Source organism: Malus domestica, chromosome 06, assembly GCF_042453785.1.
Source record: "Malus domestica chromosome 06, GDT2T_hap1".
NCBI lineage: Eukaryota > Viridiplantae > Streptophyta > Magnoliopsida > Rosales > Rosaceae > Malus > Malus domestica.
In genome coordinates this window covers 34,113,549-34,136,430 of record NC_091666.1, presented here as the reverse complement: position 1 = coordinate 34,136,430, position 22,882 = coordinate 34,113,549, and the positions used below count along the sequence as shown (strand labels likewise).

Here is a 22,882-nt window from a genome sequence, read left to right as displayed (position 1 = left end):
AAATTACATAGGCGGAGTTAATTTTTCTTAATTCAGATGAATCCAAAAAATTTTAAAGCACTATGAATTAGATGAGATTATTTTATATGACAAAATAATAATACCGGTTATTCATTGAACTTAAATATGAATTTTTCTCACAGATGAATACAAAAAATATAAAAGCTCTCAAAACGAAAGTATTTTATTTGACAAACAATAATAGCAGTTATTCATTGAATACGAAAGAGAAAAAAATTGCGTTACTTTTTTTTTTTTTTTGTCGAAATACGTTACTAATTAGAAGTGATTCATTTTGTTGTAAAAAATAGAAATCATTGATCACTTTCAGTGAAATTCTGTAAAATACCAACTTTGGTAAACGAGTAAAAGCACTCGTACACAAAAACTCGGCGAAAATCCCGTTGCCGCCCGAACGCGGCAGTGGCAAACCCGTAAAACCAAGCCGAATCCAGCACTAATCTGGTAATTTCACCCCACTTCGCCTTCCCAAACGGGCAAAACCGCGCCTTTCCAAAAACAGAAGATAAAAACCGTCACTCTTGAGCGGAAAGCAATGAAACTCCGCCTCTCTCACTTCCATCACTAAACCCGAGAACTCACGTTCGGGTCCGGAAAACCCGAACCGATGGCTTTGCGGAGCGGCTTTCCGCTGCTGTTCCAGCAGTACAAGGCGCTGCTGAGGAAGAACCTCCTGATCTCGTGGCGGAGCAAAAGAGCCTCCTTTATCCAGCTCTTCGCCTCCTTCTTCTTCATCGTCCTCATCTTCTTCATCCAGGAGGGCCTCGAGGCTCGCAACAAGAAATCCGCCGACTTCCGGAGCGTCAGGGACCCCAAGCCTCTGGTTTCGCCGCCGATTCCGCCGTGCGAGCGCAAGTACTCTGTTGAAAAGCCGTGTTTCGATTTCGTGTGGAGCGGAAATGGGAGCGCGAGGATTAGTAGTATTGTCAGTGGGATTATGGCGAATAATCCGGGCCGGCCGATTAGGCCGTCGAAGGTATGCATGAGTTCGGATTGTTGCGTTGTGTTTGGTTACCAAGAAAGTTGAGGAAAATGCGGTTTGCTTTCTTTCTTTTCTTAGTAAACGTTTCTGCTCATAAGTGAATTTGTTAGATTTTTTTTAATTGGAAATTCATTGAAATTTTGATTGTAAAACCAAGTACTTGTTGAGAGTTGTCCCACATCGGTGAGGGACAAGGTTTGCTATGTGCTTATATGGTCTTGAGCTGCTCGCCTGCTCTTCATATTCCCAATTGGTTTTATGGTGGAACCCAATTTCATCAGTACTTTCTTAAGAAAGCGCTTCTACGACGAAAGACATATAATTTGTTTTCAGAATCACATTTGGTTCGTCATAAAGTGATTGTAGCCCTTCCAGAAGCCGTCTTAAGCCACACCGGCAATGTGATGGCATTTAGTTTACCTTTTGTTGCATAAATTTTGTTCAATTTATTCCGAAAACAGGAGGAATGCGTGGAACTTTTGTTCCACAAACTAAAGATGTGAGATTTCGAACTGTTCAGATTTGGTTGTTGACAAGTTCGACTAGTTAGATTTCATCGTTTTAGGCACCTCATAGTGAGGCAGTTTGATTTATGTTGTGGTCTGCGGGCTAAATTGATAGTGTTAGATTGTTCGTAATGAGGTGGTTTTACTTGTACAGGTCAAATCGTTTGGAACGAAAGAGGATGTAAATACATGGCTATTTAATAATCCTCTGCATTGCTCAGGAGCCTTGCATTTTGTGGAGAGAAACGCCACTGTGATCAGCTATGGCATACAGACCAATTCTACTCCTGTTAAAGCCCGGGGGCGATATGAAGATTCGACATTCAAGTTTCAAATACCGCTTCAGATTGCTGCTGAGCGTGAAATCGCTAGGTCTCTGATTGGAGGTACTATGTCTTGTTTCTCATATTCCTTTTCTGTTCGTTGAAAAAAGCTTCGCCTGCATTGTTACCATCATGACCTTAACATGCGTATAATGATATGTTCAGTTCCAAATTTTAGCTGGGATGTTTCACTCAAGGAATTCGCACACCCTAACCGGGAGGTTTCCATTGATTTGGCTCAACTATTACCACCCTTCTTTTTTGCTGCTGCCATGTTCAGTTTTGTGTTTCAAATGTCCTCTTTGATCACAGAGAAAGAACTAAAGCTTCGGCAGGTAATTTGGGTTTCTTCTTTTCCCTGCCGCGGAGTTCATTGTGTTTGTGTATGGCTAGTTTTGATTTCGTATATGCAAAATCAGGTTGTTATTCGTGTTTTTGTTCTTTTACTTTGCAGGTGATGACAATGATGGGCCTTTATGATACTGCATATTGGTTCTCATGGTTCACATGGGACGGAATTATGGTACTATTGTCATCACTTTTCACAGTTCTCTTCGGAATGCTGTTTCGATTTGATTTTTTCCTAAATAACAGTTTTGCAGTCGTATTCCTTGTCTTCTTCCTTTTCCAACTCAATATGGTAAGAATGTTTCAAGCAATTACTTCTTTTACTTTATTTCTACTATTTCCAATCTAGTAATCTCTGATCCACTTACTGCAATTTGTTGCCAGATTGGTTTTTCCTTTCTGCTGTCAACCTTCCTAAGGAACTCATCTTCATCCACAACTGTCGGTTTTGCGGTGTTTATTGTCGGCTCTATAACCCAGGCAAGACTTCCCTGATTCAAGATTTATAGATTGGGGTTTTTCTCGTAATACTAATAACATATTCCATTTTGTCTTGCAGATTGTTACAGCGTTTGGTTTTCCCTATGATTCAACAGACTTCAAGATGAAATATCGAATACTCTGGTCATTTTTCCCACCTAATCTTCTTGCCAGAGCTATAGTATTACTTGCTCAAGTAACAGCCAATCCACAAGATATTGGGATTAGCTGGAGTAGAAGGGCCAAATGCCCGGCAAATGACTATAGTGATTGTCTTATGACAATTGTAAGTAAACTCATTGATCCTAAAATTGAAAAAATTACCAAATATTTTATAAGTTCTTCGAATGTTTCATCCACCTTCCTGTTATTTCTAAAATTTTCATTTGAACTTTGACAGAATGGCATTTATAAATGGCTGGTGTCGACATTCTTCCTCTGGTTTATATTGGCTATCTACTTCGATAATATCATTCCGAATGTATCTGGTGTGAGAAAATCAGTGTTCTACTTTCTAAATCCCGGATACTGGACAGGGAAAGGTGGAAACAAATTGAAAGGTAAATACGACTGAAAGTTTGTGGTTGAGTTTCTCTTGTTGCATGGTAACTTAGCGGTGTTTCCTTTCTATTCATAGAGGGTGGCATATGTAGTTGCATCGGTTCAGCTCCACCAAAGGAGCATCTTACTCCAGACGATGAAGATGTCCTTGAAGAGGAGAACCTTGTCAAACAACAAACTAAGGAAGGCACAGTTGATCCGAACATTGCAGTTCAGATACGAGGTCTTGTAAAGACATATCCCGGTACCTTCAGTATTGGCTGTTGCAAGTACAGGAGAACTAAGCCTCACCATGCTGTCAAGGTAATCGTATCTGCCCCTTGGTTATCCTCCCTTGTTTTTTACCAAGTTATGTCTTATGAATTCTGTTGATGCACAAAATCCGGAGGATCTTGGACCAACGTAAATCCGGCCGTGAATCACACAAACGCACAAGAACACAAATATGTATCGTGGTTCACCCCAATGTTTGGGCTACGTCCACACTGATGTTGATTCCATTTCACTGTATGAATGTATGGATTACAATAGATCGGCAAGGGAGCTCTCTGTGGATGCAGCCCTTGCCATTTTGCTCTCTGTTTGGATGAGAGGGTATTGCCCTCTATTGTTGTGAGGGTTCTGAGATGTGAGACTCTCTGGTGAAGGTCAGGCTCTCTCTTAGTGAAGGTGAGACCTCTCTTATGAGGGTGAGGGAGAGTCCCTTTTATAGAATAAGGGCTCTCTCCCCTTTTACATTTGTCATGGGCTTAGGGATGATGCCCAAAGACGAGGCCCAAAGATGAGGCCCAATATATGGTACTAACAAATTCTATTTTTTTTTCCTGGTTGTGCCAGTTGCAGTATATATATTTCAGCCTTTCAGGTTTTTCGTAACGAAATAATATAGTAGCAACTGATTTATTTTGAATAACTTTCAGGGATTGTGGGTGAACTTTGCGAAGGATCAGTTATTTTGTCTACTTGGTCCGAATGGAGCCGGGAAAACCACTGCAATCAGTTGTTTAACTGGCATCACACCATTTACTGGAGGAGATGGTAATACTGTAGCGTCATTTTTCTTGAGTTCGTTGATTGAAAAATTTCTCACAAAGATGATCCCAATACGGAAATGTTGAAATAGTAAACTGCTTTGTTAACAGCTTTGATTTATGGAGATTCCGCCCGGAGCTCTGTTGGTATGGCAAATATTCGAAAAATCGTAGGATTTTGTCCGCAGGTGCTCTCTCTTTCTCTCTCGGTCTGTCTCATAAGTACATATGTTTATATAGGCATGTTGTCTTGGTCACCGTTGATCAAGAGCTTTTGTGGTCTACTATCAGTAAATCAAAAGGCGAAATCGGTTCTCACTGTTCTTTTTCAAGAAGACCATGTGTGTGGTAACCTGAAATTTTCAAAAACATACAAGTTACATAGTTTTTACCGCGTTGCAGCAACTCATTCGAAAACTTCGACTTAATTTTGTTTGTAAATTATCTCTATTGATAGTTTGATATTCTTTGGAATGCGTTGTCTGGGCAAGAGCACCTCCACCTTTTCGCTAGTATTAAAGGCCTCCCCTCAGCTTCAGTAAAATCAGTACGTGCTGCGCTAACTTGAATTTGGTTTTTCACATGAGGATTCTTCTGTTCTTTTTAAGATGAATGCTCATCGAGTGTAGGATGCTGAGAAGTTATTGGCAGAGGTGAGACTCACCGAGGCAGCAAAAGTCAGGGCTGGGAGTTACAGTGGAGGAATGAAACGTCGCCTGAGTTTTGCAGTAGCCCTTATTGGTGATCCGAAGTTGATTATCTTAGATGAACCGGTATGGAAATTTGTATTTCTCCCTTCATTAGTACATCTGCTATCTCTGTTTTTCTAATTTAGTTTATGATCTGTAGACAACTGGTATGGATCCGATAACAAGGAGGCATGTATGGGACGTCATAGAGGGGGCGAAAAGAGGCCGTGCAATTGTCCTAACCACTCACTCGATGGAAGAAGCTGACATTTTAGGTGACAGGATTGGAATAATGGCGAAGGGTAGGCTCCGTTGCATTGGAACTTCAATCAGGCTGAAGTCGAGGTTTGGAACTGGTTTTATCGCCAATGTGAGCTTCAGCGGAAGCACGAATGAACAAAGGCCTCCAAGCAGGGATGCAGTTGCTACATCTCACCATGAGGCTGTGAAGGAGTTCTTTAAATGCGTACGTTGGTTTTGAACTATTCGAACTTCTTTCATGCGTATAACACATTAGTTTCTAACCTGGGAAAAGTTTTATGCAGCATTTGGGTGTTGAACCAAAAGAAGAGAACAGGGAATTTCTGACCTTTGTTATTCCTCATGATAGAGAGGGGCTTCTGACGGTAAACATTTCATCGTCTGGCTAAAATTCTTTCATGCTACGTAGCATTAAAACCGTATACATGCAGAGCATTAAAAATTCTTTCATAACCTTTCAACAGAATTTTTTCGCGGAGCTCCAAAACAAAGACAGAGAATTTGGTATAGCGGACATCCAACTTGGGCTTACAACTCTCGAAGAAGTGTTCTTGAATATCGCAGGGCAGGCGGAGCTAGAAGCTGCCACGGCAGAGGGGAGGCTGGTCACTCTCACTTTAGCATCTGGTGACTCAGTTCAGGTAAACACAAAACAGTTCGCAATTCGATATGACATGCTTGCAATAAATTTATTTTTGCGCGATTCAACACGACTAGTACGTTACATACAACATAATCGTGCAGATACCGGTAGGAGCTAGGTTTGTGGGGATTCCAGGAACCGAGTCTGCAGAGCATCCAAGTGGTGTTATGGTTGAAGTATTCTGGCAGCAAGATGATTCAGGCGCCCTCTGCATTTCCGGCCACTCTCCGGAAACCCCAATACCTCCTAATGTTGAAATAACACCGTCACGCACAGACTCGGTCAGCCAGGGTCGGAGCCGGGGGCAGTCCCGACCAGTTCAGGGGATTGTGATTAACCCTGACCAAATTAGTACAAGACATTCTCGGTCGAACTTCTAGTCATAATTTTGCAGAACATTTATTTTTCACTTAAACAACAGTAGTAGATAGCCTTTAAAGGCAAAGATATAATTTTCGATACATTATGTTTAAATTAAAGTAAAATTATCGCTTGTATGAAAACATTAAATTGAATATAGTACTTTACTCTTTACATGCAACTCCTCAGGAAAAAATGCAGATAAAGATCGCTGAATTTTTCGTGTCATACTTGGAAAGAATCTATAATAAAAAATACTTGAAATTAACGAAAAACCTAACGCAAAACCAATCCCAGATGTTTTCCAAAACAAGAAATGGCATCTTGCGACTCACGAGATCGAAGAAATGGCATCTGCGTCCCCAAATGCTTTTCCAAAACAAGTGATTATCACACCTTTTTCTCCTCATATTTACTTTCTGCCTTTAAATTTAATAAATCAAATAAACGAACAATACTCCCCGTAGAATCGTTTAAGAAGTATACTCCTCGAGCAGCTCGAGAAATTCTAAATTATGTCTGTATAAAATCTTAATATCAAATAGATCCATAAAAACTTTAAATTCATTACAATATTGATTTTAATTTTTAAGTACGCTACAAATAATCAGGTTGTCCGGAAGGAAAAGGTGTGCAGAAATAATTTTTCTTTAGCAAAACTACTGGTACAATTATTAGAAAACAACGATTATATGCCCAAACGTATATTATAGCAACTGCATTAATGATCCAAAAAAAAAAAAAAAGCAACGGCATTGATACAGTGCCCTGAAATTAACAGTAGTTAAACCCAAAAAAGGGAAAAGTTTAACTGCTAGAACATATATACGGGGATTTTCTAGGTTGTGTATACAGTAAATATACTATACATACACAAAGATCCTCGTGAGATCCTTTGTCGTCATAACCCCGGGCTTCACAATTCACATCCTGTTCTTTCATCTGGTACACGTCATATATATATATATACACATACACATCGGATCATATGCTAAAATATTTATATATAGATCTCCAGAGTCATCTGGTATTTTTTTATATATATATACACACACATCGGATCATATACTAAAATATTTATATATAGATCTCCAGAGTCATCTGGTATTTTATATATATATATATATATATATATATATATATACACACATCGGATCATATACTAGAATATTTATATATAGATCTCAAGAGTCATGAAATATATAGATCTATCGACTGTAAAAGTTCATGTTTAAAGATAAAGCAATTAGAATCATAAAACATTTGGAATTTAAAGTATGTAAAGAATCAGTGGAACATCAGCAAGGTGAAACGGAAAGAGCGAGAGGTGTAGAGCTCCCTTCAATCCAAAAAAAGAGGCAGCGTACAGGTAATGCAGCTCCTGAGATATGCAAGCCACAACCCTATCATCCCTTCGGTCGATCCGATCTGATCTAACATAGGATAAATAGTACTGTGGGATCCATAGCTCAACAGCTCTATCCACCCAGCATAACCTTCTTTTGGACTTCAAGGAGCTCCAATCCTTAACCCTACCTACATATACATACATACATACATACATACATACATATAGTTAAATATAGCACCTTACTCATCACTGCTGAAAAACCCTAGATAGCAGCGTGTAATATCCAAAAACTCAGAAGAGCTTGCAAGGAAGAAGATTCAGATCAGACAAAAAAAAGCGAAAAACATTATATATAAACATATACAGCAGCAAGAAATCAAAACCCTAAACGAAAACATGTACTTCTCAGATCATCAGAGCCAAATCATGTAGTTTCATATCACATATGAAGTTAGATCCATGCATTGAACCTTCATCGATCAAAATCCCAGATGTTTTCCACTAACTTGCATCTATCTCAAAGATCCAAGGAACCACACAGAGAAAATTAAATAACTAAACCTACCCACATATATATATATATATATATATATATTCAACCGTATTTGTATTATATTAATATAAAGATTAATGATTAATAAGATGTGGCTAGCTACCAAACGTTCAAACCAAGCCTCTAAAATTCAAATAATGGACAGACAACGGGGACAACGGGGACGCGTGAAATATGAGGAAGGGCAACTTTTATATTAGGTTTAGAAAAAGAAGAAATAATAGTGAAGGACTGGAGGGATAGGGTCTCGGGAACCGGCCTCTGATTAGATTCCCTTCCCAGATATAATTAACACGAATCACGTACCTTGTTTGTCTTAAATAAGGAACGAGTGGATCACTTCGAGATGGCAGTTTATTTATTCAAGATTAAACTGACTCATAGAAATATTTTAATTTCTTTTTAATTACGATCGTGTAACTTATTAATGCAGTAATTTTGTTTTTAAGCGTATCTGTATTTTATATTAAGGGAAGAAGAGTTTGATAAAATCATACAATAAGCAGCCTAATTTGATACCGAATATGTTATCTACAAGATTCAAACTTTAAATATCTCGTTTTTAAGTAAAAATAAATATTACTAAATTATATTATAATATGACACCAACTGAATCCAAAATCTGTCACGTGAAAAACTACACGAAATTCGACCTTAACTTGAAAAGAAGAAGTTCGGGAAGCTGACCGACACGTGGCGGTGCTACGGGAAAATACAAAAAGTCTGAGGTGAAATGGGTGGTAGCTGTTAAGTTAGGAATTCCATTGTGATCAGACAAAAGCGACGTCGATGTGACGATACAGCTCAGCCTCGGGCCGGTGGGACCATCTGCTTTGTGCGCAAGTTATCCCTGCTTCGTGTATGCTTGTTAACGTGCGCCTCGTTAATCTGATTTTTGTCATACTATTCCGATTCCGCCTCGTTACAAGTGATCCGTCAGATGGCAACGTCCAAATGAATTATGGTGAGGGCTAATGTACACGAGCATAACCACAAAATCCACGGCCAGATCTCACTGTCCTGAATTAGGATTACCTTATCTATTTGTCATCTAGCTTTTATTTCTTTCATTTTTATTTTTTGACTCATTAACTAAAAGTTCGCTTGAATAAGTATTTAAAATGATTGAAAATGTTTTTGATGAAAAATATTTTTAGAATTAATTATTAGTAAAGATGCAAGTAAATCTTAAAAAAACACTTAAATTGCTTTCTGGAAGAAACACATAATTAGTGCTTCTTGCATAAAGCACTTTAAGTGCTTTTGAAACTAAAAAACATTTTATCTAAAAACGCTTTAAGTCATTTTAAAAACATATTCAAACGAGCCCTAAAATAGTTATTGTGATTGACATAACCTTATTCTAATCTATGAGATTTAAAATTGATAAAAATAATTCATGAGTTTGTCCTCAATTTTTGTCAAATCATTTTCGCTTATTACGTATTAAATTAATGATATTTGTATCGATCGTCATTAACAAACTTTTTTACTAGATGACCAAATGATTAATGATGGATAAATTTAGAAACTATTTATATTAATTTCAAATCTTAGATACTAAAATTGATCCTAACTAATAAGCCTTATTTTTTATTTTTTAATTCATAAACAAAAAGAATAAAATTTTAAAATATTAACGAACTGAGCCAGGCTAGAAGTAAGGAATGAAGAGACCACAGTCTAATCAAAATAATGGATTGGGCCGGAGTCAGATTTATATACATTCACCCAATTGCTATCTGCATTCGGCCTTGGGCCCATCTTTGGAATTGAACAATATGGCCTGTTGAAGAAGCCATCAGACCAAGGGTTAGCAACCCAAATAAAGAAAATCTTTAAACCTCTCGTTCTATTTTGTTTTTTATGCACTAAAGTTCGAATACCCTTCAACTGTCAAAGAAAGAAAACAAATTATCCCTCTTCCTGTAGTAATTGATGCATGTTAGCATAGTTAATTAGAATATCGCTCATATTTATTTTTTTTTCAAATTCATTAACTTCGAGCTAATTCAAATGTTGCGTAACAATGTGTTTGTTTCGTTGCACCGAAGTTTGATCTCCTCCGTATTATAGCTTTCAGAATATTAACTTTTCAAAGTTTGATTACCAAGCTAAAAACGCTCTTCTTGTTTGATTTTAAAGGCTTTAGATGTTTTCAAACTTCTCTTTTAATTAATTTCTTTATTTTCTAAAAAAAATGATCAAATTTAAAAAAAAATTCAAAAAATTCAAAGGAAAACTAACGAAAAGTTTTTAAAAACTTTAGTTATAATGAAAATGACAATATAAAGGTGTAAGTGAATAGTATCATGAGTGATTTTTTAAGGTAAAAATATCATTTTCGTTAAAAGTGAACAGTACCGAAAATGTTTTGTTAAGATTCTCAAAAATCAATACCAATATAATCGTATTGAATGAAAAATAAATTAAAATGTAAAAAATCATTAAAAAAAAAAAAAAACCCATTTGTTGGGTTGCAAAATTGGGTAATTTTGCACCAAAGAGGTACATAACGAACCGGGTTGGAGCCCAAACCATAAAACGAAAAGCACATTGATATAGGTACGCTACCAGTAGATTCCAGAAAGTACGCAGCACAAGTGTTCACATTTTATCACTCACTTCCTTCTTCGCTCGCCCGCTCCTCGTCAAAACCCTAGCGGATTGCTACAGAATCTCACAGAAGTCTCGCCATCCATGGGTACGCAACTCTAAATCCTAATCCTCTAATCTAATCATCTGTTTAGAAATCTCGGTTCTTGAAATTTCTCGAATTTTCGTGTCCTTTCTTTCTAATTTTTAATTTTTGGAGATTGTTTTTTTTCGGCGATTAAGCTCCGGTAGATCCAGGCGATTGTTTGGCGATTTTATGAGCTCTGATTTGAATCTTTTTTGCTTGTATTCTAGTTCGTCAGGAGTTTGGGAATTATTTTTTATCTGTTTCGATTCTCCTTATTTCTGGTAATTTGAGTGAAGGAGTTCAGGATAAAGTTTAGCGATCATGGCTCTTATTTGTGATGAATTATTCGAAATTAATGAGAACGTTTGGTGTTTTTTGTTTCTAAACCAAAATGGGGTGTTAGTATTTGACGTTGTGTTGAATTTTGAGATTTGATTATAATTACTTAATTGAATTCTGTGAATGGTAGATATCGAGGAGGAAATCCGATCGTTACAGCTTGATTCAGCAGGTAAATCTAAAAGAGAATTTGAATTATTTGTTTTGGTTAAGATAAATGATTATGATGGCTGTGCTATGGTAAGTTTTTAATTTCTGAGTCGATTATTTGGTTAAAATGTAGCAGAAGATAATGGGGTTGTTAATCCGGACGAAGCAAAGCCGGAAGTAGAGAATGATAATAAGATGGAGGAAGGTTGGTAGTATCGTCGATTACTTTATTATGTTATTATTTTGTTGAGTAGAGGTTTGGGTTGAGAGGGCATATTTTGATTGTGCTTTATTAACCTGTGATATGCTTACCACTAAATGCTCCTAGCTACTGCTTATAATGAGTAATACTACGAAGCCTAGAGTACCATTAAAATTGAAAATTTGGCAGGTACAAAATCACTTTCAGTTACTGGTTAGATATATCAAGAAAATGGTAGCATGATTGACGATGCTTGTTTAATTTTTCTATTGCTTTTGTTTACCCACTTCACATCTTGTTGGTTCAACTTATTTGACGCAATTAACTTGATATGTAGACTTAAATTTTATTCCTTTCTGTAATTTTCTACTTAGATTTTGTACGGGATCCTTTTGATGGGAAGTAGGGCATGTATTTTTAGATGCTTTTGCCTAGTAATTTGGCTTGATGGGAGATAGATATAGAAGACTAACTCTATTTTTCCCTCCAAATATTGTAACAATTTCAGATTCCAGGGAAGAGATTCATAAACAGTCTGATAAGTCAGTTGTAGTTGAGCATAAAGGTACTATTGAAGCTCAGTCCGTATTGGTTTTTGTCTATTATTATGTCTTTTGTTTTTTGTTTTTAAACAATAACTCTTACTACATCACACATAAGTTGCCGTGCCAAATTCTATTCCAATGTTCTTCTGGGAGATCAATGTTTGGCCTGAATTTGCAGGGAAGGAGAAGGAAACCCCGGATCCAGAAGAAGAACATGATGACATGGAATTAGATAAGAAGAGGCACTTGAATGTTGTTTTTATTGGCCATGTTGGTAAGTTAATTTTTATCACGATGTTTCTTTATCTATAAAATCTCGTTTTCGATTATTGTCCTGCCTTCATAACTTAGAACTATACACTTGCTGGTTGCCATTAATGTTCCATTTTGTTGTGAACCCAAACGGGGCTTCATATCGTGTCTTCTCTTGGTTGCAGATGCTGGAAAGTCCACAACAGGGGGCCAAATACTTTTTCTTAGTGGTCAGGTTGATGATCGTACAATCCAAAAATATGAAAAAGAAGCAAAGGACAAAAGTAGGGAAAGCTGGTGAGCATATCCTACCCCCTTGTCACCGAGATCCTAATCTTCCCTCAAAATATCAGTAACTTTTGACTTTAGCGGACACATGCAGATAACTAGTTAACAATTTCACAATCTAGTGAGGTTTGATAGGTTTTCACAACGTTAGAACATTTCTTTAGTGGTATCTCATAATGTTCTCTCATTCCTTCTCTTGGTTTTCTTAATGTGTTGTTCAGTTGAAATATTTTTTTTTAGTTCACAACTGCATTAACGCATCATCTGATGCAAAAATGGACCTTACTTATGCTGCATGAATTTTTGTGTTTTGATCACTGCCCATTGACTATGGTTATGTCATATCTGCTAGGTATATGGCTTATATTATGGACACCAATGAAGAAGAGAGAGTTAAGGTATGGTTTGATTGGTTTGAATACAAAGATGCTGCAATGTTATTGCCTATCTTTAAGTCATTGTCAAATGCTAACTAATTATGCTTACAACATCTAGTTTTGCCAAAAGAACAGCTTGTTGGGCTCTAATTGTTTTTTTGGGATATCTTATTGCAGGGTAAAACAGTTGAAGTTGGGCGGGCCCACTTTGAAACCGAGACATCAAGATTCACGATTTTGGATGCACCTGTAAGTTAATTTTTTTTCATGAATCACAAGACCTCACATTTTTTATTTTCTTGGACAATATGGTTTGGTTTGTTTTGGGTGATTATGAGTAGTACATGTTTGTTAACAGGGCCACAAAAGTTATGTTCCAAATATGATCAGTGGTGCATCTCAAGCTGATATAGGAGTACTGGTGAGTTACATCCGTGATGCTTAATTACTGCATCAATCCAGCAAAGGTAAATTTTGCATATTTAATAGCCTCTCGCTTTTCTCCTTCTCTTTCTGTTTAGGTAATTTCTGCTCGTAAAGGAGAATTTGAAACCGGGTATGAGAGGGGTGGGCAGACCCGTGAACACGTTCAACTTGCTAAGACATTGGGTGTGTCCAAGATGCTTGTTGTTGTAAATAAAATGGATGAACCCACTGTGAACTGGTCAAAAGAAAGGTACTTTACCCTCAGTTGGAGCGATATTTCGGATCTAACACCCTCCCTCTCTTGTATGTGCCCCTACTCCTATTGATTACTGATTAGTGATTTGTTATGCTTTTAATTTAATTATTTCTCCAGGTACGATGAAATTGTGACAAAAATGGTACCATTCCTTAAAGCATCAGGCTACAATGTGAAAAAAGGTACATGAATTATTTCTTTGAAAACTTATAGATATGTTATTTTATGGTTTTGGTATTTGGGAAGTCATATGTTAGTTTCTATTTTCTCTTTGTTTGGGTTAATGCCATCGACTTAGTAATTATGCTGGATTTCTGATTTAAGTTGTAATTTATACCTTCGGGGAATAGGTCAGAATCATTTTACTATTCTCAAACCATGATGACACTACGTTCGATAGAAGGATTGAAAAAAGGGACTAAAAACATCTCCAAAGGAGATGTCAAAATCCTAGGTGGAATGCCACTGTGCATATTTGACATCAAAAGTCTCTCCAACCGAAGTGTTATTTGCTAACTGGATTTGAAGACTTTGTGATTTGAAGTCAAATTTGACATCAATGTCAAATTTATTTTTAATTCATTTTAATGGCGGGTCCTTTATTCCACTAACATTTCAACCAATAAAAATTTTGTTTCAACATTCTTTTAATAATTACAACCATTTAAAACTCCATTTAAATAATAAAATAAAATTTGACAATTCGGTTGGAGAAGTACAAAATTTGACATAAGGCTTCAGATTGCCACATCAGCCATCGTTTGTAATTTGACATCTCCATTGGAGATGGTCTAACAGTCATGTTTTCCTTTGTTTGATATTATCAGAAGAATCAAGGAACAGTTGAATAGGCAACTCCTTTGGCCTGCAAAAGCTTACTCATATCTCTGAGAGATTGGAGAAAACAAAAATGGAACCTTTTATTTCAATGAAAATATGTATGATCAAGTCAGTACATTAAAATAGGGGTATAATTGAATCATGATTTTGTGCTTTTGTTTCTCTTGTTTGTGCATATGATGCCCTTTCTGTCACAGAAGTAAATGTTATGTTAGTGGATTTCTTCTTTCATTTTGATTTTTTTCTTTTCTATCTGAACTGATAATAATGGTAGTTTTGAGGCACTGTTTTTATTATGGTGTATTGACATAGGATGCCATTGGTTTCCACTTTGCCTTTGCAGATGTGCAATTCCTACCTATATCTGGCCTGATGGGAACAAATATGAAAACCAGATTGGATAAAAGTGTATGTTCGTGGTGGAATGGTCCCTGCCTTTTCGAAGCCCTTGATTCTATTGAAGTTCCTCTACGAGATCCTAAAGGTCCATTCAGGTACGTGGTCTGTTTTTTAACCTTGCCCTTGAACATCTTAAGTAAGCATCTGTATTGAATCTATCTTTTTTCTTTGAAGCAGTCTGATTGATGTACGTTTATATTTTTTTTCACTTGTTGAGGAGACATTTTCTGTACAAAATATTCTTTTCCCTTGAAAGGTACCAACGGTTACTAATTAGTGCACTCTGGTAGGAAGCATTATATTGTCAGTTTGTATGTGAGGAGTGGCTTGTACTCTAATTTCTTTACAATGTCAAGGTATTGTTTGAAAATGGAATTTCGGTCATTGGCACCTAGTGAAAATATACGGAGGGTGGATGATGAGGTGGGGATCATTGGCTCCCTAGAGATTTAGTAAACTGTCAGAGTAAACAGGAATTGGTGATTTATTGTTAAATGTATTCTCTTTAAATTTCTTTAATCCCCTGAATTCCTTTCTGTAGGATGCCTATCATAGACAAATTCAAGGACATGGGAACAGTTGTTATGGGCAAAGTGGAATCTGGGTCCGTGCGTGAAGGGGATTCATTGTTTGTCATGCCAAATAAGGTTCCTTCCTCTTCCTTTCAAATATTTTTTTCCTTTATAATTTTATCTTTTATCTATAAGGATTTTATACTAAAAATACAATTTAACACATTCGTTTGCAGGTCCCAGTGAAAGCTGTTGCTATATACATTGATGAAGATAGGGTGAAACGTGCGGGCCCAGGTGAAAATCTACGGGTTAGATTATCAGGCATTGATGATGAGGACATATTGTCGGGCTTTGTTGTGTCGAGTGTTGGTAAGTTCTATTTCACGGCGTTTCACTGGATTCTTTGTCCATTCTTAAGAGTTTTCAAGTATTTTATTCCTTAAAAGTAAAAAGTTGCATTGCTGCTGCATGTTCGTTTTTTCCCCTTTAAAGTTTGAAGCAATTATCTTTATTTGTTTACAGAAACTGTCATTATTTATTTTATTTCTTTATTTATCAGTGGGGGGTGGGGGGATCAAACTTGGAACGTCTCATGACATGGGAAAGAGAAGCACCACTAACTACTAGCTAGTTGGCTTTTATTAATTTTTAAGTGAAGAGATGTAAGAGAAGTGAGGACAAGAGGAGGGAAGATGGATGGAAATAAAAATAAGGAAAAAATTGAAAACTATTTGAAACTATTTTTGGTTCATTTTTGTTTCAAAAAATCAGGTATTGTATTATTTTATCTCTCCCTCCCTCTGTTGTCCTCAATGTTTATGTCATATATGTTTGCTCTTAATATACTTTTTTTTTTGTTAATGCAGCAAAGCCAATACCTGCCGTTACAGAATTTTTCGCCCAGTTGCAGATTCTTGAACTGCTTGACAATGTAGGAACTCTCTCTCTCTCTCTCTCTCTCTCTCTCTCATATGATCTTGGTTGGTGAACATGTGTGTATTTTATTTGAAGCCCTCCATATATTTCTTCTCATCAGGCAATTTTGACGGCTGGCTATAAAGCTGTCCTGCATATTCACTCAATTGTTGAAGAATGTGAGATTATTGAGCTTGTAAGTCAAATTGATCCGAAGACGAAGAAACCTATGAAAAAGCATATTCGTTTTGTCAAGAATGGTGCCATTGTTGTGTGCAAGATTCAGGTATGTATCGTCGTAATTTTGTAATTAACCCCCCCTAAAAAAAGAGAGGTGGTAAAAATTTTTGAACGTAATACAGTAGAGCAAATGATTTATGGACATCTATGTTACTCTTAGTTCACTTACCTTGGGCACATGTGCTCCTGCAGGTCAGCAACACGATATGCATTGAGAAGTTTGCGGACTTTCCACAACTTGGGAGGTTTACTCTTCGTACTGAAGGTACTAAATATCTTGCCTGGGCCCTTCTCTTTATACATCTAGGATGTTTCTGGCATGTTGTAGTAAAGGTTATTTCCACGTTCTGCAGGAAAAACTATTGCAGTTGGAAAAGTGATTGACCAACCATCAAATTACCGCAACAATTCAAGTGCTTAAAACAATTTTGGTCTGAAGGTAAGGCTTTTCGAATGCTATTTTCCCGCATACGTTGTCTCTCTTCCAAATTTTATAATTGTGTTTGCATCTAACTGCCCATATATTAACAGATTTTGCTACCAGCTGCTTTTGCATTTGCATCCAACACTTACTCAGTTCTTCTGTATTTTGGAATATTTCCGATCCCATGATAACCTAATGCTTGTTGATTGGTAAAGCTGGGTGAGTAGGACGGACTGCGCGGCAGCTTGATGGGTTTGAAGTCAGCGCAGCATTACCTACAACTCAAATTGTATGGACTCTGATACCGGGTTAATATAGTTCGTAGATTTACGCAGTCATATAGTGCTCTGGAGTGAGCTCTTGCAGGGTACGGCGACATTTTTTTAATTCGAAGGGTGTAAAGTAGTAGTATTGAATCGAGCCTCCCATTACTGGGTTAATAGATCTCGATGAAATTTCTGATTGATCAGTGGATTTTATTTCTTCTTTGTACCAACTCCGTAAGATCAGTCGATTTCGTTAGGTTTAAATCAAGTGAAGTCGGAGAGCCGTCTCCTATGGTGTGGAACATCGTTGGATTTCGGGGAAGAAATGGTGGGAGTGGACATTAATTTAAGCTACGTCATGGACGACTCCTATCTTGTAGCATCTTCGTGAGCGTAGATGCACCGGATCAAGGCGTATGTTGAGAGCCCTCGCGAAAGCGCGATGTTTTTGGTTTTTTTGATCTCACCCGACGCACCGCGAGGGTTGTCATAATCAGGTAGCTCGGCGCTAGTTTTTATCTAAATCATTTTCCGAGTGGTTTAGGATAGTGAATTATTGAAGTGGGTTTTTGGTTGGGAACCGGATCCAAATAAATTTGTAGCCGTTGGGTCAAAATTTTACAGTCTGGATCTTTTGACTGGGAGGCTCGATTTATTTGGGTCCGGAAGGGATACGGTTCATTTAGATGCTTGGACAAAGTAGAAGAAGGTTCTCTTATGACTAGCACTGCGCACTACCCATGATGGGTTGAATGGGCGAGGTCGGCTATTGGATTTTGCGTCATTTGCTTCACGACATAACTTGTCGTACACGACATAACTTGTCGTACACGACGACAGAGGGACTAAGTGTTTTCCACTCTATTCTTTCTTCTTGGGGTTGTGAAAGAGGATAACTGACACGCACTCGGATCTATAGAAATCTTACGTCTTGGTCTTAAGAGATAGAGGGAAAATATCTGAGAAAATGAGAGACGAAGATTGGTTAAAAGAAAGATGCAAGAGAGTCAAGAATTTGAGGTTTTGAGGTGTTAGTCGATTTCCTCCCCTGAATTTGTCATTAACGTCCATTTTTCTTCTTGAATTTTAATTTTAGTCAATTATCATCATGAACTCTTATAGTTAAGACAATTTTTCTTTTGCCGATGTATTTACGAATTTTTCCACTATGTCTGGTCACGTGGATATTACATTTTTTGTATATGGAATCCTACGTAAACTGAAGACTAAAAATAACTTGAAATTTATTTATTTTTTTTCCATTTCTCAAGATTTTGTTTAATTCGTTCTCTTTACTCACAAAGCTTCATTCATCTCTTCTCCTTTGAGAAGAAGAACGATATTCATTAATAATGAGGGAATACATACAATGCTAAGAATAGGGTTGCACGTTAAGGGCCTCAATAAAAACTTTGTCGCGGATTTCAACTCAGTCAAAGGGAAAAAAAGCATTTTGCACCAAATTACAAGATGGAGTTGCTATATCTGGCGGTTCTTCAAACCACATCAAAGGTTTGGTTATTGTCAAGCTATATCTTGCCTTGCGTCCACACTTATGTTTATTTTTATCTTTTGAATTGATTGAATAAGAAGACTAAAATAGTATCTGATATGATTTAAGGGAAGTGTTATTGTCATTTCAAAAATCTCATTCTACACTCCTCACAAGTGTATTTTTCTTTCCAAATATAGAAAGTTTGGAGTATAGAATGAGATTTTTGGAATGTCAATAACAATTCCCTAATATAATTTTCATCATGTCATTTGTGGCTAAATCCACGGAGAAAACCAAGTATCATTATACATACATATATCTATATATATACATGTTCACCTCCAATGCTTCAGTAGTTCTAAGCATTCTCTCAGTGACTACTTCATTTCCGAGAGAGAGAGAGAGAGAGAGAGAGAGAGAGAGAGAGAGAGAGATGGAAGATGAAATATTTCCTATGATGGGAGGAGATGGCCCAAACAGCTACGCCAAAAATTCTAATATACAGGTATGCCTCCGGGCAGTCTCCGGCGAATCGAGTCATGCTAACAATTAACATGCTAGCTACGAATTATTAATTTCTCATGTGTTTAAGTATCGATCATCAAACACTAGCTTTTCGTTTGACTGTTGTGTTTTCTCAACCATTCGGATCATGCATAAATACTTTACAAGACACGTACATAACTTAATGAAGTGAACATGTATGTATGAAAATCTGAGCTTAGCCAAGTTTGTTAGGGTTTGTGCTCCTAATCTGCACCAAAGTTCGAATTCTCTTCTCAATAGTTTAGATCAATGGAGTACAGAATGTTTCTTCAAAACTTATGTTGACTATTAAGAAACTAACTATTGTGTTAATTATCAATTTCTTGTAGAGAAAGGCAGCTGATGTTATAACGTCCGGAAGATTGGTTCCAGCAATATTCGAAAACCTCGACATTGAAAATCCGCAGCAGTCTTCCATTTCAACTTCATTCCGGATAGCCGATTTGGGGTGTTCGGTTGGACCCAACACATTCATTCAAGTCCAGAACATAGTTGATGCAGTAGCTCAAAAATATCAGCACACAAGAATTCAAGTACCAGAATTTCATTTATACTTCAGTGACCTTGTTTCGAATGATTTCAACTATCTTTTCGCCACTCTCCCCCGAGACAGGCAGTATTTTGTGGCGGGTGTCCCGGGCTCTTTCCATGGAAGGCTCTTCCCTAAAGCCTCCCTTAATTTTGTCTACTCGGCGTATGCTCTTCATTGGCTTTCCAAGCTTCCTCAAGAACTACGTGACCCGAAATCGCCTGCATTTAACAAGAAGAAGATTTCGTATGGCAGTGCGCCTTATGAAGTTGGCCATGCATATTCAGTTCAATATGCCAAGGACATTGAGGCATTTTTTAGCGCTCGAGAGCAAGAGCTTGTCCCCGGAGGATTGATGGTGCTTCTGATTCCGGGGCGTCCCAATTCTACGCTTCCGGCGGAGAGTTCTCCTGCCCCGGTTTTTGAATCTTTGGAGTCTACTCTTTCTGACATGGCGAATGAGGTAACATTTTAATAAGAGAATTATATTAGTACTTTAAAAAAGGTGATCTTGCATTCTTTTTCCCTTTGTTTTTTGGTAATGCTATAGGGAGACTAATTTTGTAAATAAAATTTATAAATTAAATGATGTCACTCATAAGAAATAAACACGTTAATCAACACTTAAGTAATAATTCAATCACCAACTTCAATATCATTATAAATTTAGTCTTCTTAGCATTATCTTTTTTTTTTTTTTTACATGTGATCATTTGGACACACAAAATTGATACTATTATTGACACTCTCTTATACAAGTGAGTTGCATGTGGGTCTCACTTTTAGACTTTGCCATCAAGTATATTAGTTTTGTTTTGAGTTGTACGTGGGACTCACTTGTATTAGATTGTGTCATTAAATATATCAGTTTTGTGTATTCAAATAGTTTTATTGTTTTTTTCATTACAAAAGAGTGCAAAATGATTTTTTTTGTAAAAACTCTAATAACAGTTTGTTAATTATGTGTCCACTATCAAAAGAATAATATTAGCACCCCCTACTTAGCATCTCTAAGATGCTGTAAAACAACCAAAACACCATTATAGTAAAATGAACGGTCACTTTTTAAATTTACAGAGTAATTATCTGTATTTTTTTTAATTTTAATTAAATTGTTATATAACATATAAATAAATATCTATTTATACTTTGAAAAAATACATATTGTGTTGGAATACATAAATTGCAAAATAGAATGACATATAGATTAAAAGTATTATAACATATTGAAAACAGAGGGAACAAGCATAGAATAAGTGCTCATTCAAGTATTGAACAAATCTCGTACAATATATTGAAAAATAAAGTACAAAATGAAAGTAATTTATTTTCTGTCTAAGTTAGAGTCGCGACCTAGGCGGACTAAGCAGGTGCCTAGGTAGGTATGGGCGCCATTTCTTAATTTTCAAACAACTAGGGATTAATCGGAGCCGTGGCCAAGCGTCTAATCCTAGGTAGGGTTTTTAGAACAGTGGCAATTATTCATCAACTAAATATTAATAAAAATAAAACTCAAGGGGTGGACCCTTGAGCAAAGAAAAAATGAAGAGAGAGAAGGTTTTTTAGAAAATGAGTAGGCTGAGTTTGAATTGTTAATATAAATATTCAAAGTTTGTTAAAATAGAGAGTGATGTTGGTGATAAAAAGTTAAACATAGTAGCTAAAATAGTTTTTTTTTTGTACACTATTCACTTGCTAGTTTAACAAAAATTTTGTTAAGTTTTTTTTAACACTGTTCACTTGCTAGCTTAACAAAAATTTAGAATTTCTCATGAAGATGGTGACGCAACATGAAGTGATAAAAAGGTTACCAGCGTAATCCCTTATAGAACAAAGTCTAGAGTCCACCAGAAAGTTGAGAAAATTCCAAATGATAATTTGATAATTGATTGAAAGATGAAAGATGCTTACAAATGAGAAGCCAAATGGCTTAAATAAACAAATTACAACCCCCTGGGGCATCTCAAAAGACTTAGGTAATTAAGACGAAAACTAGAAGACAGATAATAAAGCCCTTGGAATCCCAAAAGACAAATAATAAAAAGTTCCATTTATTAGTAAACTGTTGTTGTTGACAAGTTTCTACAAAACTGCTTTTGTAGTTGAATTGAACACCACTTCTATGACCGCGTCACAGTCCCAATTCTAACACCATAATATTTGTTGTTGCCTTTTATGTCGCCATATCGAATGAATCCAATATTTTCCAACTTTAATTCTTCTTTTTCAAAATTTGAAACATTTTATTTTCTTTTTCTTTCTTTGTTGGAAGTGACCCGTATCTGTCATGGTTACTCATTGTCATTTATGAACTTTCAGTTTGGTTTTTAACTCTTTCCAAACTTATCATTTTTTTGTCTCATAGCTAGTATTCTCAACTTGAATGGACGAAGGTAACCTACTTTGACAGAAAAATTACAATAGAGGCAAATTTTAATGTTTTAAAAGATTGCGGGGCATGCCAAATTGAAATGGAGAGGGCAAATCGAAAAAATACACTAAGTTCATCGGGGGCATTGCTAATATTGTATTTATAACGGTCTATTTGGTGATAAAAAAATTTGTGCAGGGGTTAATATGTGAAGATAAATTTGAGTCATTCAACTTGCCCATCTACTGCCCATCCGTGGAGGAGCTGCGAACCCTAATAGAGGAAAATGGTTGCTTTGATATACTGAAGCTGGAGCTCCAACCTCCGATGTCTATCAGCTTGCCTAGCGTGCAAGAATGTAGAGCTGGGATGGAGACCCTTCTCCAAAAACACTTCGGGGACGAAGCTAATATAGAACCGCTTTTTGATCGGTACTCGAAAAAAACTACTGCTGGAAATGTTGCTGAAGATGGCATGGCTGTTGGATTCTTCGTCCTTCTCAAGCGCAGATATCTTTGATTGCGTAAAATGTGCATGCTTATAGTTATAACCTGCTTAATTGGATAGGAAGTAAAAATTGACGACTCTTTTTCCATTCAAGGTGTGGATGGTTGCATGAAAACAAAAGAAGTAATGCTAGGTAGATCAATTGTTTAGTTTAAATTTGTAAACTATATGATTTGCCCATAATAGAAAATAAGCATGTTCATCAACA

General features: G+C 36.6%; 3 protein-coding genes and 1 non-coding gene across 12 annotated transcripts; 3 read left to right on the top strand and 1 right to left on the bottom strand.

Annotated features, from left to right (window-relative positions):
- The first annotated feature begins 505 nt into the window (after positions 1 to 505).
- Positions 506 to 6,386, top strand: LOC103438057 (ABC transporter A family member 2-like). Its single transcript, XM_070823861.1, has 16 exons — positions 506 to 997; positions 1,664 to 1,895; positions 1,998 to 2,167; positions 2,287 to 2,472; positions 2,565 to 2,660; positions 2,740 to 2,946; positions 3,061 to 3,220; positions 3,298 to 3,524; positions 4,142 to 4,259; positions 4,364 to 4,440; positions 4,710 to 4,799; positions 4,882 to 5,025; positions 5,102 to 5,407; positions 5,487 to 5,567; positions 5,667 to 5,843; positions 5,947 to 6,386. Exons 1-16 carry the CDS (start codon positions 629 to 631, stop codon positions 6,223 to 6,225), a joined length of 2,919 nt encoding a protein of 972 aa, XP_070679962.1. The 5' UTR covers positions 506 to 628; the 3' UTR covers positions 6,226 to 6,386.
- A 1,140-nt stretch (positions 6,387 to 7,526) lies between these two features.
- On the bottom strand, positions 7,527 to 7,737 carry MIR159D (microRNA MIR159d). The gene has a single exon (NR_161587.1). It is a non-coding gene; the product is annotated as a microRNA MIR159d (primary transcript).
- Positions 7,738 to 10,636: 2,899 nt separating this feature from the next.
- LOC103438054 (uncharacterized) lies at positions 10,637 to 17,490 on the top strand. Of its 9 annotated transcripts, none has more exons than XM_070824213.1 (19): positions 10,637 to 10,813; positions 11,262 to 11,303; positions 11,418 to 11,486; positions 11,992 to 12,048; positions 12,207 to 12,302; positions 12,466 to 12,577; positions 12,921 to 12,966; positions 13,123 to 13,194; positions 13,304 to 13,366; positions 13,467 to 13,621; positions 13,745 to 13,809; positions 14,811 to 14,961; positions 15,408 to 15,513; positions 15,615 to 15,750; positions 16,248 to 16,312; positions 16,418 to 16,582; positions 16,729 to 16,801; positions 16,890 to 16,975; positions 17,176 to 17,490. In XM_070824213.1, the coding sequence occupies exons 1-18, from the start codon at positions 10,810 to 10,812 to the stop codon at positions 16,955 to 16,957; spliced, it is 1,545 nt and encodes a 514-aa protein (XP_070680314.1). In that variant the 5' UTR covers positions 10,637 to 10,809; the 3' UTR covers positions 16,958 to 16,975; positions 17,176 to 17,490. The 9 variants fall into 9 exon arrangements, with proteins under 9 accessions (XP_070680314.1, XP_070680313.1, XP_070680316.1 ...); XM_070824212.1 differs by having other exon boundaries at positions 17,068 to 17,490; XM_070824210.1 differs by having other exon boundaries at positions 10,672 to 10,813; positions 11,415 to 11,486.
- Positions 17,491 to 18,925: 1,435 nt separating this feature from the next.
- On the top strand, positions 18,926 to 22,882 carry LOC103438056 (loganic acid O-methyltransferase-like). The gene is made up of 3 exons (XM_008376594.4): positions 18,926 to 19,226; positions 19,597 to 20,259; positions 22,366 to 22,882. The coding sequence occupies exons 1-3, from the start codon at positions 18,984 to 18,986 to the stop codon at positions 22,684 to 22,686; spliced, it is 1,227 nt and encodes a 408-aa protein (XP_008374816.3). The 5' UTR covers positions 18,926 to 18,983; the 3' UTR covers positions 22,687 to 22,882.

What these genes read in the sequence shown, in the direction of transcription:
- LOC103438056 (XM_008376594.4), top strand. Translation starts at nt 18,984, where the DNA reads ATGTCATTTGTGGCTAAATCCACGGAGAAAACCAAGTATCATTATACA. An exon ending in CCAAAAATTCTAATATACAG is followed by an intron (nt 19,227 to 19,596) that starts GTATGCCTCCGG and finishes AATTTCTTGTAG; the next exon opens with AGAAAGGCAGCTGATGTTAT. An exon ending in TTTCTGACATGGCGAATGAG is followed by an intron (nt 20,260 to 22,365) that starts GTAACATTTTAA and finishes AAATTTGTGCAG; the next exon opens with GGGTTAATATGTGAAGATAA.
- LOC103438054 (XM_070824210.1), top strand. An exon ending in TTGTTGTGTGCAAGATTCAG is followed by an intron (nt 16,583 to 16,728) that starts GTATGTATCGTC and finishes GTGCTCCTGCAG; the next exon opens with GTCAGCAACACGATATGCAT. An exon ending in GTTTACTCTTCGTACTGAAG is followed by an intron (nt 16,802 to 16,889) that starts GTACTAAATATC and finishes CACGTTCTGCAG; the next exon opens with GAAAAACTATTGCAGTTGGA.
- LOC103438057 (XM_070823861.1), top strand. Translation starts at nt 629, where the DNA reads ATGGCTTTGCGGAGCGGCTTTCCGCTGCTGTTCCAGCAGTACAAGGCG. An exon ending in GGCCGATTAGGCCGTCGAAG is followed by an intron (nt 998 to 1,663) that starts GTATGCATGAGT and finishes TTACTTGTACAG; the next exon opens with GTCAAATCGTTTGGAACGAA. An exon ending in TGATTATCTTAGATGAACCG is followed by an intron (nt 5,026 to 5,101) that starts GTATGGAAATTT and finishes TATGATCTGTAG; the next exon opens with ACAACTGGTATGGATCCGAT.